The 16,155-nt window shown below is 41.6% G+C and overlaps 1 protein-coding gene across 2 annotated transcripts in view; it reads left to right on the top strand.

Moving 5' to 3' along the window:
- The window catches only part of Aatf (apoptosis antagonizing transcription factor), a 118,003-nt gene that overhangs the window by 77,717 nt on the left and 24,131 nt on the right, over positions 1 to 16,155 (top strand). Inside the window, exons 9-11 of one of the 2 annotated variants that reach the window (XM_006983172.4) lie at positions 4,282 to 4,349; positions 7,123 to 7,203; positions 13,419 to 13,490. In XM_006983172.4, coding sequence (XP_006983234.1) covers positions 4,282 to 4,349; positions 7,123 to 7,203; positions 13,419 to 13,490 — 221 coding nt within the window. Of the gene's footprint in view, positions 1 to 4,281; positions 4,350 to 7,122; positions 7,204 to 13,418; positions 13,495 to 16,155 lie in introns of those variants that run through there. The other variant, XM_006983173.4, reaches the window with a different exon arrangement.

Raw genomic sequence — 16,155 nt, 5'->3', positions numbered from 1 at the left:
AAGATGTTGGAACAGAGCCTGGTAGAGAGAGGTGGCAGTGACAACAGGTATGGGAGCATGGCTGTGGTGACTGGAGAGTCTGTTGTTGCCAGGTAGGGCAGGGTGGTGGTGTGCAGCACCCTGAAGGTTGCACAGGTTCTGCCCCCAGAGCACTGCCCAGCCGCAGAATCGCCCTGGCTCTGAGCAATGGTAGGATGTCCGAGATGGAGAACAGTTGATTTTCTGGATTGGGCCTCCTTGAAAGACCTCCACAGTCCATGCTGTGACCACAGGCTCTGTTGATGTCTGTGGTCCATACTGTCACAGGAATCCACGTGAAAGTCCATGGTCCTTGCTCCCGCTGGCTGTTATGGGCAAGGAAACTTCATTTGAAGTATTCTGTGACAAACCTCCCCACACCCCCCCCCCCCAAAAAAAAAAAAACAACAGTCTAGACAGGAAGCCATTGAAGAGAGTCCTTAAAAATTGTGATAGGGTACTGAAGTGTAGCTCTTTACAGTTGATGGCTTCTGGCAGGGGCTGGGGAGTGGGGGTTGGAAAGGACTCAGTTATCTTTAAGGGGATGGCCCCTGGGAGTTTGACCATGCTCCAGTGAGTATATGGACAATACAAATTGGACTTGGTGTGGGGTTTTTTTGGAGCGGGGATACAAGGGTGGGAGGGTATGGACCTAGGAGGAATGGGAAGCAAGTGTGATTGAGATGCATTTTGCGAGAGTCCCAAATAACCAATAGAAATATTGTTGAAAAAAATCTCATAGGTGGCTTCTTTTAGTGTTAATTAGATTTACTTGTTTGTTTGTCTGTTTTGAGACAGGGTCTCACTTTGTAGCCTTAGCTGTCCTGGAACTCCCTGTGTATATCCAAATTCAGAGAGATCCATCTGCCTCCATCTCCCAAGTGCTGGAACTAAAGGCATGCGCTGTTACCACACCTGGCTTTAGGGTTAATTTGAAAGACTAGGGAGCTAAAAGTAAAAATGGGGTGGTAAAGTAGGAGACAGAGCAGGGAAAAGTTCCTGTGGGGAAGTGAACAAAAGGAAAGGTAAATGGACCCTTTTTTTTTTTTTTTTTTTGGAGACAGGGTCTGTAGCTCAGGGTTCCCTTGAACTTGCTGTGTAAGGGAGGGTACCCTGAACTCTTCATTCTCCAGTTTTCACCTTACTGAATTACAGGCCGTGATTCTTCTTTTGTATCTCGTTGGGGGAGGGTCTGAACACACAGAAATTAGGCTATCTCTGTGTATTAAGGAGAGAGGTATTAGGAATCCTGCCCCTCAGATAGGCTAGCTGAGTTACAGAAAGGGTTGTCGTAACCTTTTCCTTCTCCAGGGTCTGTGTCTGTGGACTTGAGAAGCCTGAGAAGGGGGCATCATTAACTCCCACAGTCACAGATGTAGAAAGCCTGGGAGTATGTGACCTTAAACCCCAATTCCTTAAAAAGTAGCTTGGCCTTTTGACAGATTGCCAAGACAGTTAAATGCAAAAGAAAAGCAAAGTCTTTTCAACAAGGGAAACAATTGGACATCTAGGTATGAAAGAATTCGGGTGGACCTTGACCTCTACCTTTCTTATACCACATACCATACACAGAGTTAACTCAGAATGGATCATATAAACTGGAGAACTCTTAGATTAACTTATAGGAGTAAATCTTCATGACCTTAAGCTACATGACAATTTCTTATATACAACATTAAAAGTACAAATAGCAGAGGAAAAATAGATTATATAAAATTTAACAACTTACCTGAGGCAAATGATACCATCAAGAAAGTAGAAAGACTCTTCCCCTTATAAGGGCCTGGTGCACAGAGTATAAGAAGAACTCCTACACCTTGAAAACAAAACGCAACCTGGCTTCCTTTATTTTAAGTGTGTGTGTGTGTTTTGCCCGCAGTTATGTCTGTGCGCTGTGTGTGTACAGTGTCCTTGGAGGCCAAAAGAGGGCATTGGATTTCTCTGAGACTGGCGTTATAGATGGTTGTCAGCCACCAGTGGGTGCTGAGGACCAAACCTGGGTCCTCCTCAAGAGCAGCTAGTGCTCTTGACCACCAAACCATCTCTCCAGGCCCCCCAGGTCAGCTGTAAAATGGATAAAGAATCTGAATAGACATTTTTTCCATGAAGATACACAGATAACCAGTAAACACAGGAAGAGGTCCCACATGGCTTGTCATCAGGGACATGCATATCCAGACAACAGGAAAATACAGCTTCTTACTCTTAGGGTGTCTGGAAGCTAGTGCTGCATTACCTTACTAAATAACTATCCGTGGGTACTACGGTGATGACATTTTCTTTATTTCTTCTGAAATTTTGGACCCAGTAAGCTAGACAGGCAGACAGATCGATTGCATCTTCTCCATTAGGAGTGACAAAGAAGAGTTGTATGAAGCTCTTGAGTCATGAGGATGTGTGTAGAACACAGAGTGCTTGAAGCCAACACAGCACCAACTGGGTGCTTGAGTGGCGGCTCCTGCTGGTCCTCTGCATTGTGTGGCTCCGGTTTCCAGCCTTGGTGGGTCATGTGGTGTTCCCTTCCAGGCGAGGCAGTGCCTGTTGTGCTGGAGTGGCCTTCCATGAGCACTTGTTCCCTAGTGGCCAAGACTGTCCAGGCTCAAGGAGTTAGGGGTGATTAAGAAAACCAGGAATGGTGGTTGTAATCTTTTGTGTGGCTGGAACAAGGTAAGGGCAGTAAAATGAAGTCATTTCATTCTTTTCTCTTCATTAAGAAAATTATTATTATTAACCTTTCCCCTCACCCATTCACCATCCTTGCTTCTCCCAGAACATTGACTAGGAAGCAGAGCCCATTTGCGCTGAGCCCTCGGGCAGCTGTTTACTCAGCAGCGGCGTTACACAGGTTTACCATGTCATGTGTCTGTGTAGCACTGGATTTGGATCTTGTACTTAGCTGCCAGAAGTGACTGTGATGAAGTAGGAGAGATAAACTGATAGATTGGCTGCCAGAAAGATGTTGGGAATCAATCAGATAAACGGGGTAGAGAAATAGCTTGCTGTTTTCTAGTGATAATAAACCAGTGGCCTCTGGTCCCAGCATTTTTAAACGTAATTGCTGTGGTAATAATGCCCAAAATAAGCAAATGAGAAAACTTCACAGGAGGATTTTTAATTGCGATTGAGATATCCTTTCCTTTGTGCGGTAAAGCTGCATCTTATGGAAGTGGATGCAGTTTTTATAAATTTTACTTCCTACTTACATGCACAAATGAAAATTAGAAAGTAAACTACTTTCATAGGAATTTATTTCTTTTCCATCCTAGCAGAGGCTTCAGCTCTTTAATTTGGTGAATAATATCTGTATTACTACTATGCCTTACCTACAAAATACTTGCTTGTTTTTGTGAAGAAATGCATTTTAAAGCCAAACCTGTATTATTGATAGATGTTTAGCAGGAACTAGTTAATTTTAGATTTCTCTGAGATGTCTGGAAACTTAATTTCTGTTGTCATTTCTCTGCTTGTAGCACTTATATAGGAGAGGTGACACCAAATTTTATTATTGCAACTTAAAAATTTTCTCTTTTAATGTTTAAGTGCACTGAGGACTCAAGGTTCTATGCAGATTTCTAAGTGTGTAAAAGGTGTAGATTGAGATTTTTATTGGATGCAGTGGAGTACCAGGATTAAGAGGAGAATGGGAGAATAATGTTAGAACCCCAATGGAGTTAACCCGAGATGATGGAGACCCACTCTCTATTATACTTGAAATGAACACAACTGACTTCTTTTTGGTTCCTCAAAACTTTGGTGGCTGTGCGGATGTGTTTGTGTCATGTCTGGTTAAGTCACTTGGTATCACCAGCTGGCATAGTACGATTGTATGAAGCAAGGGGATGAAGTCCACTCTCTTCATTATTGACAGTCAAGACTTTCACTCAGGGGAGACTTTCTGATTGCTGGGGCTATAGTTCTGAAGTTAACTTTGCACCATTATCTCATTGGTTGGAAGCTGGTGCATTTCCCTTTCTGTCCACAGCCCTTCCCACCTAACCTTTAATCCCAGCACTCGGGAGGCAGAGCCAGGCGGATCTCTGTGAGTTCTAGGCCAGCCTGGACTACCAAGTGAGTATCCAAATGGACATCTGTTCTCAGCTATTGTGGTAGCTACCTTTGAAAACTATATAAATATAAAACGCTAACAGAAATTCTCCCTTACAGATTATAGCTTGAGAGTGGTTACTGTGCCTTTCAGAATTCCTTCTGTGCCAGTTGCTGTTGGGAGATGATAATAACTCAGTTGCTATCCTCTTTTCTTAGCTCCTTCGAGAACTCATAGAGCGGAAGACCAGCTCCTTGGATCCAAATGATCAGGTGGCCATGGGAAGGTAACTTAGATATGATTTTCTGTTCATTCAAGCTGCCTGTGTAGTAGTTTCTCTCATTGAGTACTCTGTTTGTTTGTTTGTTTGTTTGTTTTTGTTTTTCGAAACAGGGTTTCTCCATGTAGCTTTGGTACCTGTCCTGGATCTCGCTCTGTAGACCAGGCTGGCCTCGAACTCACAGATCTGGCTCTGCCTCCCAAGTGCTGGGATCAAAGGCGTGTGCCACCACTGCCCAGCCCATTGAGTACTCTTAATTCTGCCTAAGCCTGTGTTCTCAGCTGTCAGAATGGGTTACCGTGCACAGCAGGTTCCTTGCTCAGTTTAATTGGCTTTGTTAGTCTGTCCCAGTATGGACCTCCACCCCTTTGGTTGAAGCTTCAGCTCAGTTGGAAATGGAATGTGTCAGAATTACCCAGATGTCAGTGTAGAATGTCAAGTGGTGACGCAAGGCTCTTGTTCGTATACTTCATCCTGTGGTTTGAAAATAAGAAGAACATTTAGAGTGCTACCTAATGAGTGGTATGCATTTAAATAACCATGAGCCATAATTCACAAAAGCATGAAAAGAAACAAAAGCTGCAAATATCAGAATGAGATTCTGGGCAGAGCAGCATTTTGAGTAGGCAATGAAAAATTAGTGTTGATGGAGTAATTTTGAGTTGAATTTTATTTGAATTTTGGGATAGGGTATTGTTGATATTTCCTGTATCTTTGGAATGCTGTAGAGGTCTTCACCATATAGTTAATGTGATAGAGCAAATTGTATTTAAGTGGTGATTATATTGTACATTTATCTGACTTTACAATAAAATAGATTATGGTAATTAAGATTATATTAAGATTACAGTAATTGGATTTCCCTAGATTTCCCCCTCCCTCAGGTTGAATTTTCCATGTCAGGTAAGATGACTAGCTGCTACTGCGATTTCCCGTTTGCATTTGTTTACAGGTACAATCCGTGGAGATTTTTCTAGCTTGTTTTCAAATCCCTTATTTGAAAAATTAAGTTCCCAAGGGACTCTTAAGATGACCACAGATAGGAAAGGCGCAAAGCTACACAGAGAAACCCCGTCTCGAAAAACCCAAAAAAAAAAAAAAAAAAAGATGACCACAGATGTGTGAATCCTCTGTGGGCCCCGATCAACATTAAACCAGCTGTGAAACAGAAACAATCTAGGGAGCCTGAGACTGGTGAATATTTGAGAATAAATATTAGTTTTTGTGTAAGGTTTCCTGGATTTTTTTTAAAGGTGTAGTAATGGTCTAAAATTACATTGAGGCCAGGTGGTGGCACACACCTTTAATCCCAGTACCCAGGAAACAGATGCATTCGGATCTTTGTGAGTTTGAGGTCAGCCTAGTCTGCCTGTCTTAAAAAGTAAAAATAAAAGAACTTATATTGAGGGAGGGGAAGAAGAGTCTTTACCTTTTATTAATACATACTTAAATATTATAGATAGAAAAAAAATATAATATATAATACAAATTAAATAACTATAAGCCTAGTGGATAATTATTAAAAGTTTGAAGGGGGGGGCTAGCCAAGTGAATTAGCAGTTAAGAGCACTGGTAGTTCTTGCTTATGAACAGGGTTTGATTCTCAGCACCCATGTAGTGGCTCACATCCATCTGTAACTGCAGTTCCAGAGACACCCTCTTCTGACCTCCATGGGCACAAGGTACACACATGGTCCACATACATACATACATACATATAGGCAAAACATTAATACATATAAAATAATTCTTTTTTTAAAAGATTTGTTTATTTACATATTTTATGCATATGAGTGTTCTATTTGCATGTATGTTTGCATGACAGTAGAGGGCATCAGATCCCATTGTAGATGGTTGTGAGCTACCATGTGGTTGCTGGGACTTGAACTCAGGACCTCTGGAAGAGCTGCCAGTGCTCTTAACTGCTGAGCCATCCCTCCAGCTCCATAAAATAATTCTTTAAAACATTAGGAGAATTGGTAAAATGACTCAGTAAGTGAAGGCACTTGCTGCCAAGTCTGATGATCAGAGTTACTGCTCTTGCAGATGACCTGGTTTGGTTCCCAGAATCCACAGAGTGGAAGGAGATGCCCATGAGTTGTCCTCTGACCTCTCTACACGTGTTCTAGTATGTGTGGGCATGCACAAATGAGTGCACACACACCTAGATAAGTATGTGTAAATTTTTTAATTAGAAAGGAGAAGCAAAAGTACTGAGCATTACAAAAGGGAAATAAGAATTAGAGAATTGAGCCAAGCATGGTGGTGCCTGCCTTTAACCTCAGCAGTTGGAAGCTAGAGGCAAATTCGAGGAGAGCCAGGGCTGCATAGAGAGGCTCTGTCTCACCCAAGAAACCAAGAGTGAGGAGGGTGATGAGAATATGGATAAGAATGAATGAATTGATGCTTTCAGACCAAGCAGCACTTGCAGTGTCAAGAGACTATGTACAAGCTAGAACATTAGAGGAAACCCAAACGGCTTACGCTCTATGGGCTTTCCTACAGACTGGCAGATTGAGTGCTTGTCAGAGCAACTCCAGATACGGAGGAGCATTGTTAGCCAGATTTGCTGTAGCATTTCCCAGTTGCCATTTGTTCTTACCATTGCACAAATCCTCTCTAATTGATTAGTCACTTTGGCCCAAGACTATCTTGAGGAATTTGATGTAGGTTGGTGATTTCTTTTTGCAGGGTTGTTAGTGAGAAAAATTCCAATTTGTCAATATTCATAACTGTTTCTGAGGGTGATGATGCATAACATGGCTTGTGAATTTCCCAGGCAGTGGCTTGCAATCCAGAAACTACGAAGCAAGATCCGAAAGAAGGTAGATAGGAAAGCCAGCAAAGGAAGGAAACTTCGGTAAGTTGGTGGGAAGCAAAAGAACAAAGTGTGCTCTGTGGCTTCTCTTTCATTTTGATTGTCCTGTCTTTCTTTCTCCTGACCATTTTAGTTCTAATTTTGTTTTTTTGAGACAGGTTGACCTTGAACTAAAAGTCCTCCTGTCTGGGCCTCTTGAGTGCTGATATTCTGGCATTTGCTGCCACACCCATTGCTCACAATTCTGTTCTCATGTATGATGAAAATAGCAAAATGGTGTGCAAATGTTGTTATGACCGTGTTTTTTTACTCTAAAAGGGAAATACAGTTTAGTGAATGTTTGTTCTATTGTTGTCAATGGATGTTTAAAATACAGTTAGTGTTTCCCTGAAAGAAATAATTAGAAAACAAAGGGAAGATGATTATTTTAGCTTTAAAAAGACAAAAGTGAAAGACTTCGGAAATGTTAGCAATGTACTTACATGAGATGAGGAATATGATTTTTATGGAAAACCAGAAGTATTTTTGATGTATTAGCTCTACTCTGAGCTAATAATGAGTCCAAGGAAGTACAGACAGGGCTGGAGAGATGGTTCCGTAGTAAAGAGAACACACGGTTCTTGTTCAAGACAAGTTTGATTCCCAGCCCCATATCAGGCAGCTCCAGAGGATCTGATGCCCTCTAACCTCATATAGATGGACATAAATAAATAATACACAAATAAATAAATATATGGTTTTTTCAAGACAGGGTTTCTCTGTGTTGCTTTGCGCCTTTCCTGGAACTCACTCTGTAGCCCTGGCAGCCTTGAACTCACCGAGATCCACCTGCCTCTGCCTCCCAAGTGCTGGGATTAAAGGCGTGCGCCACCACTGCCGGGCCAGAAATATATTTTTTAAAAAGAAAGATACAGATAACAAACAGAGCAAGAGAGTAGGAACTGATATTAGTAGACTTTTAGGTTTGTATCCTGGGGCCAGAGTGGGGTAATGTCATCTGACAAAACCTCAGTGTCAGAGAATCTGCCGAGAGTTCAGGTGCATACCAAAAACATCTTTAGCTTGTTGTATTATATTATATATATTACATGTATATAATACATATATATGTGGTTTTAGACAGATAGCTAATCCTACATCACTAGAGAGCCTCTCTTTTATTAGATTTTCTTTAGACAAATATGGATCTGTCGCACTTTTGAATGTCTTCAGACAATGCATGCCTGTAACCTCAGCACTCAGGAGGTGCAGTCAGGAGTATTGTAAGTTGGAAGCCAGCCTGGGCTACTAGCAAAACCCTGTTGAGACAGAGAGAAAACAAACTTCACAAAAGTTTATCTAATGGTGTTTCTCTTGGAAATAAAGAATTGAGAGATGCCAGCTGTGATGATGTAACCTGTAAGCTCAGCACTGAGGAGGAGGCTAAAGCAGGAAGACCAGAAGCTTGAGGCCAGCCTGGGCTACACATTGAGAGACTCTGCTTCCTAAAAAGTGAAAAAAGAGAGGGAGGAGAAAGGAAAAATTTCTATGATTTTGTATTACTGTGAGTTTTTAAATTGTTAGAGCCAAAAGCTGTATGTGCCCTTTGTGGTCAAGAGTGGTGTTACTTTATCCTTTCAGATAGGTCCAACCTCACTACCAATTGTAGTGCCTTGTAGATAGTAGTCAGTCAGAAATGTCTTGGTTAAAACAATGATAATACTACAATGTTTATGAAGAAATGAGGATTGGCTGTGACTGTAAACAAAGCATAGATTAAAAAATCTGGAGCTGGAAGTAGCGCTCACCAGTAGTGTGCTTGCTGAGAATTCATGGGCTCTTCTTTCGGGCCTTAGACCAAAAGGAAAAGTCAAGATTGATATTGGAAAGCAAAGCACTCTTCTGTTGTGGTAACTGACTTAGAGCATGAGGCTATTGATCAGATAAAAAAATGTTGATCAGAATTTTTATTTATCAGGTTGAAAGAAAACCTTATTCTATTGTGTAGGGGGCTGCATGTGTATGAGCACATGTGTGTGGAAGCCCAAGGTTGACATTGGGTGTCTTCCTCAGTTGCTCTCTATCGTTTATATTGAGCCAGGGTTTCTCACCAGAGCTAGTCTAACTAACCAGTTTGCTATGGGAGCTTACCTTTTTAACACAGGATTCTAGGCAGTGATCATCTGTACCTGCTCAGCATTTACATGGGTAGTAAGTAGCCAAATTCTGTGTTTATGCTTCCTTGAGAAGCCATTTCCACAGATCAGGGGTTTGTTTTAATAAAAGTTCTTTTAGTAATTTATGAAATTAATTTCATTAAACTGTTAATTAGAGGTATGTGTCACTGCAGTCATATAACTTGGTGGTGGTTGAAATCCCCACCTGCCAAAATATTCAGAGACATTAAAATCTTATTCTGACAACACCCATTCTATAGACATGCTTGAAGCAAAACAAGACTAAATGCAAGTCCGGATAAGTAGGCAGACCTTGCAGAGCGTGGTACCTTGTTATTGGTGCTGCAGTATTTCATCTTGGCTCAGCATTGAGGCATACACTCTACACAGGAAGACTGCAAGATGTCACATCCACATGGAACCATGAGAGATTAGTTAGACCAGTTGAAAGAGAAAAAAAAAAGTAATATTTGTACAAATATTTACCTGTTTGAGACAGTTGGGGGCCATCTTGGGAATTTCCGGCTTAAAGTGAACAATGAGTGGCAGGCAGTGAGACTTGGTGTTTAGGTGAATGCTAGATCACAGCCACGCTAGCAATTGGGGCTTTATTCTCTAGACTGCAGTAAGACATTTAAGGATTCCACGCAGAAGGCCAGGCGGTGGTGGCACACGCCTTTAATCCCAGCACTTGGGAGGCAGAGGCAGGCGGATCTCCGTGAGTTCGAGGCCAGCCTGGGCTACCAAGTGAGTTCCAGGAAAGGTGCAAAGCTACACAGAGAAACCCTGTCTCAAAAACCAGGAAAAAAAAAAAAAAAAAAAAGATTCCACGCAGAGGAATATTGTCGTTACATTTGTGTTTTAGAAAGACAATTCTAGGGGTTTGTGAACTAGGAAATGGACTAGAAATGTCTGAGAGCAAGGGCTAGATGAAAGAGATGGTAGACGGAAACAGGAATTGTGGTGATGACTTAGTATTTCACAGTGACTTCATGGGAAGATTGTGACGAGGCTAGAATGGCCTCCAACACTCCAAAGAGAACAGGTAAGTAGATGCTACAAGGAGAAAATCTGTTTTGGTTTGGTTTTTGTTGTTGAGGGAGAAAATAGATTCTGTTTAGAATATGTTGAATTTAATACAACCTTGAAAGGTCTTTTTTTTTTATCAAGACAGGGTTTCTTTGTGGAGCTCTGGCTGTCCTGGAACTCACTCTAGACCAGGCTGGCCACAAACTGAGAGATCCTCCTGCCTCTGCCTCCTGAAGGTAGTTCTAATTTTTTCAGAGACATTTTTAATTGGGATATTTATTACTTGGTAGTTTAGAAGCAATTTAATTGCATTTCCCCAAAACTGTGTAATATGACAAGTCTATAATGAGAAAAATAGAACCCCAAGAAATATCAGCATATATGAGGTTAACAGAGGGAGAGGAGTTCGTAAAGAATGCCAGGGAGGAGGAGAGACAAAGACAGCACAGTGGACACTGGGTGTTGCCTGGGAAGCAGAAGGGCCTGGTGTATCAGAAGTCACAGAGGTCTTCTCCTTTGTCGTCCCTTTCTCTACCCAAGGGTCGATCTGTCTTTCTCTCTGCCTCTCTCTCTCACTGGGTTTTTTCAAGACAGTTTCTCTCTATAGCCCTGACTGTACTGGAACTCACTCAGTAGACCAGGCTGACCTTGAACTCACAGAGATCCTCATTCGTGTCTCTGCCTCCCGAGTGCTGAGATAAAAGGCATGCGCCACCACTACCTGGCTACTCAAGGATCTCTTGGCTTCTGTGTAAGACTAGAAGCAGAAGCCAAGGGGCTTTCAACACTAGAAAAGCTGTTTCTCCCTTTGTCGTTCCTCCCCTCCCTCCCCCGCTTCTTCCCTTTCTCTAGACAGGGTTTCACTATGTATCCCTGGCTGACCTGGACCTCTCAGTGTCCAGGCTGGCCTCAGACACAGAGATCCACCTGCCTCTGCCTCTGCCTCCTGAATGCAACTCTTACTGTCTGGGTTGTTTCATAAAAGCCTTTAGGATACCAGTTAATATGCTGTCCAAAGTCATGCATAATTCTGGGTAAAAGTAAATGTAGAGAGAATCAAAGAACACACAGCAAATATTTTATTTCAGGTTTTTAAAAAAAATTGTGTGTGTGTATTCATCTGTGGAGGCCAGCAGCTGACATCAGTTGCTTTCCCTGTTGTTCTCTACAAACTTGAGTTTGCTGTCTTGACTAGGCTAGCTGGTCATCAGGCTTCCAGGATCCTCTTCTTACCGCACTGCCCCAGCACTGTGGTTCCAGGTATATCACTGTGCCTGGCTTTTAAGTGGGTTCTGGAGATCCCACCTCGGATCCTCTGTTTTTCACACCAAGCATTTTTCCCCTTGTGCCACGCCCAGCTTCATATAGCAATACATTTTTCAGTTAAGGCCCACAAACAGATATTGAACCAATGGGCAGAAAAGATCTGAGCAGAGCCAGGATGGTCTCTGGGAGTTTGTCGGCCAACCTGGTCTACATAAGTGAGTTCCAGGCCAGTTAGAGCTACATAATGAGACCCTGTACCAAAAAGAAAAGAAAACCTCTGAGGGGAAACAAATATCGTCATGATCTCAAATTATTTTTAGTGTGTACAAGTCCCTGGACTCAATCCCAGCATCACTAAAACTCGGAAAGAAAAACAAAGCCCTTTTTGAGTCAGGTGTGGTGGTTCACACTTACAATCCCAGCACCCTGGAAACCAGGACAAAAGGAATGTTTCAAGTTTGAGACCAGCTTGAGCTGCAATATGAATTCTGTCATAAACAAACAAAAACTTTTAATTGTATAAAATGTTTATAGAGGAAAGAAGCTATATAGATGTCTTTTGGTATAACGTTAAATAAATTATATAGTCACAGGAGCACTCTGAAGGTGTGAAGACAATGCAGAATATTAAGTACAGTCATTTGTTGCTTACCTGTTAGGTGACCTACTTACACATTACACAAAGCTACGTGTTATAGCCTATGACACAAAGGCTGTGTATTGTATGCCTTTGACTGTGTAGCCATCACTAACCAAAGCATGGTACGTGGGGCATAACTGCAGTACAGTCTCATTTTTAAACTGAGTTTGTGCATGCAGGTATGTATTTTTTCTGTTACTCTTGGATTGAAAGAAATGCTGTTATTTTTTAAAAACTCATTTGTTGGAAAAAGAATCAAATCTGGGAGGTTTAGATATGAGTGATTCAATAGGGAATTATTTGATATCTGTAAAGTGTTCCTAAACCTGAAATAATTATGCATGAGAATATTCATTGGATTTTTATTTATATATGTTTTGCTCAAATAGAAGTTTTATGTATATGTCTATGTTTTTGGTTGTGTATAAAGTCATCCAAGCTTTTTCTAAAGAAAAAAAAAGGGGGTACATTGTGGAATTCTCTGGTGTAATTTAGTTCATTTTACCTGGAAGTTTCAAAGGTCTGCACACAGAAATACCTTTTATATATTGGCAGGAAATACAGGTGCAGTAGCTTAAATTTCATGATATCTCAAACTAAAAATTGACCTCAGAGTTGTTCAGAACTTAGCTGTGCTCCCTCAGCTGAAGGTGAGACTGTGAAAGACCCAGCAGAGTTCCCGTGGAGATGGTAGAGTTGTGGGAGTCTTTCCTGGCTTAGGGACCCAGCACCAGTGAGTGATGGTGTTGGCACGGCCTGTTCTCTTGCCAGTCCTCTTGCTAGTAGGTGACTTTAAGGGCACTAAAAACTAAGATTGACACAGAAGAGGAAACTGAGGTAGTTGGGTCCTTGTTGGCGTTTATATGGAATGATGTTTAAAGATTATGCATGCTCAAAGGCATAAATGTATCTTTTCCCTCACTTATTTGGCTGTGATCTAAATGTGTCTCTGTTGAACTGTCATTTTCACTATTCTACTACCAGATTGTTTCCTGTTGCATTCAGGGGGAAAGAGAGAATAGAGTTGCAAATGCCTGTGAACTTTCTCCTACTCTACCCTGAATCCAAGTCCATGGGATCATTCATGGGGTTCAACTGGTAGAATGTTTTCTTTGCTCAGTTAATGATTGCTAATGTTGCTTCTGTTGTTTTCTTGCTTTATTTAGGTTTCATGTCCTTAGCAAACTCCTGAGTTTCATGGCACCTATTGACCACACTGCAATGAATGATGATGCCAGGTGAGCAGTAGATTACTTTTATGTCTCAAGTGGCTTCATGAGAGCTTGGTATTGACAGCCTGTTACCCTCCTGTTTCTTATCAGTCATTGGCATTGAAACAAAGTCCTTGTCACGTGTTTACTCCCATGATTACTATAAAGTCAAATCGAAATTTCCGTAAATCTCAACACTACCACTTAGAGTTTTTGTTTTTGTCTCAGCATTAGTCCACTTGCCTGGGTCATCTGAGCTCCTCTCCTCCGTGGCAGAGTCATTGCTCTCTGTGTGCGCCTGGTGCGTGTGCTCTCCTTGCAGCATTCATGAGGGGAGGTGTAGCTTCTGTTGTGTTGGCTGAAGCTGCTGTTGGGGTTGCAGGCTTTTTTTTTTTTTTTTTTTAATAAAAGAAGTAGGTGTTCATGAAGCTGTAGTGATAGGATACAGAGGGGAAGTGTGGATGCTCATTGTTATTCAGAGATAGCACTGTATTATTTGTTCTAAAGCAGGGTCTCACTATGTATCCCAGGCTGGCCTAGAACTCAGAGATCTGCCTGCCTCTGCTTTCCAAGTGCTGGGATTAAAAACATGTGCTGTAATGCCTTGCTTTACTTTATTTATTTATTTACTTACTTACTTATTTATTTATTTATTTATTTAGATTTCCTGAGATTCTTAGCTCAGGTCAGACTGGAATTCTGTGTAGTCTAGACTGGCTTGAAACTCAAGACAAACTCATCCTTCTGCCTTATTCACCCAAGTGAGGGGATTACAGGTCTTTGCCATCACACACAGCTAGTTTTTTGTTTGTTTGTTTGTTTGTTTGTTTTTTTAAGAATAATTTTTCTGCTGTGTATGATGGCATGCATCTTTACTCCTAGCATTTGGAAGGCAGAAGCAAGTGGAACTCTGTAAGTTCAAGGCTAGCCTGGTCTACATAGCAAGTTCTAGAGCAGCCAGAGCTACATAATGAGTTCCTGCTGAAGAAGGGGGAAGAAGAGGAGGATGAATTATCTCTTCTCTTTATTAATTTGCATTTTGTTCTAATGAAGAGAGTCCCCTTCCTTGTATTTATTTACCATTGAGTGATTCATTTATAGCAACATGGACTCCTGCTTTCCTGTCTTACTCAATGAATCATTTATTTTGATATTAAAACTGTATAGGTGGGTGGAAGCTCCTCCATGCTGACGTGTATCTGTTTATTATGACCCCAACATTCTTTATTTCCTTATTCTTTGGCACTTTTTTGTTTGGTGGTTTGTTTTTAGGTAAGGGGTCTCACTACCTATCCCTGGCTGGCTTTTGACTCTCTGTAAACTGGCCTCCACCATGCTGGGCCTTTCAATGCTTATCTAATACCTTCCTTGTACTTGCTCTGGAATTGTTTTTTCTTTTTTTGTTTGTTTTTGGCTTTTTGTTTTTGTGTTGTTGTTGTTGTTGTTGTTGTTGTTGTTGTTTTTCAAGACAGGGTTTCTCTGTGTACCCCTGGCTGTCCTGGAACTTATTCTGTAGACGAGACTGTCCTCAAACTCATAGAGTTTGCCTGCCTCTGCCTCCCAAGCGCTGGGATTAAAGGCATGCACCAGCACTGCCTGGCCTGTGAGCATTTTGTTGTCATTAAAATACTTTTTAAAATTCAAATGTCTATAATATTTTTATATCATTTAGCCATTGACTGACTAGTAGGCACATTATTTTTATCACAAATAATGCTGCGGTAATCTTTTTAGTGTAAACATTTGCCAAATGAAGTCACTGGTTAACTGTAGGTTGGCCTGGCTTTGCCAGATGTCTCTCAAGTCACGTGTAGCCCTTAGATTTGCTACCAAACCTCATCAGATCATTTGCCTCTTGCCTGTGAAAACAGATCTATGGATATAGGCAAACATAGTTGCCTGTATTTTATTTGGTTTGCTTGAATATAGGGCAGCTTGTGGATAATCCTACATACACTTGTATCTGTTTTATGACCACATTTTCTCAAGTGCTTTGGAAGTGGCTGCCTAGTTATGGTTGCCTTTTTAGTGGTTTTTTTGATCTAGTTATTTGAAAGTTCCAAAGTAAAAGCTGAGCGTTGTTATTCACACCTTTAATCCCAGCGCTTCAGAGGTGGTGGTGGAAGGATCAAGAATTCAGGGGGATGGGGAAACCAGTGAAGAGATGCTTAGTGGTTGGAAGTATGTACTGCTTTTCCAGAAGACTTGAGTTCAATTCCTGCTTGAAGGAGATCCAACTCATCCAGCCTCTTCAGGCACCTGCATTCACATGCCCATACCTGCACACAAGACACACACACATACACATAATTTTTAAAAATGAAAGCAAGCCTTAGGAAGGAAGGAAGGAAGGGAGGGAGGGAGGGAGGGAGGGAGGGAGGGAGAGAGGGAGGGAGGGAGGGAGGGAGGGAGGGAAGGAAGGAAGGAAGGAAGGAAGGAAGGAAGGAAGGAAGGAAGGAAGGGGAAAAGGAAAGAAAGAAGGGAGGGAGGGGGAGAGAGAGAGAGAGAGAGAGAGAGAGAGAGAGAGAAAGAAAGAAAGAAAGAAAGAAAGAAAGAAGAAGAAAGAAAAGAAGGAAAGAAGGAAAGAAGGAAAGAAGGAAAGAAATGACTCAGTGCTTTAGAGGACCCAGTTAGATTCCCAGCACCCACATGGTGGCTGACAACTGTTTGTTACTTCCAGGGATTTTGACAC

Source organism: Peromyscus maniculatus, chromosome 8 (genome assembly GCF_049852395.1).
Source record: "Peromyscus maniculatus bairdii isolate BWxNUB_F1_BW_parent chromosome 8, HU_Pman_BW_mat_3.1, whole genome shotgun sequence".
Classification (NCBI taxonomy): Eukaryota; Metazoa; Chordata; class Mammalia; order Rodentia; family Cricetidae; genus Peromyscus; species Peromyscus maniculatus.
The sequence above is the reverse complement of the archived record's forward strand: the minus strand, read 5'-3'. Positions and strand labels throughout refer to the sequence as shown.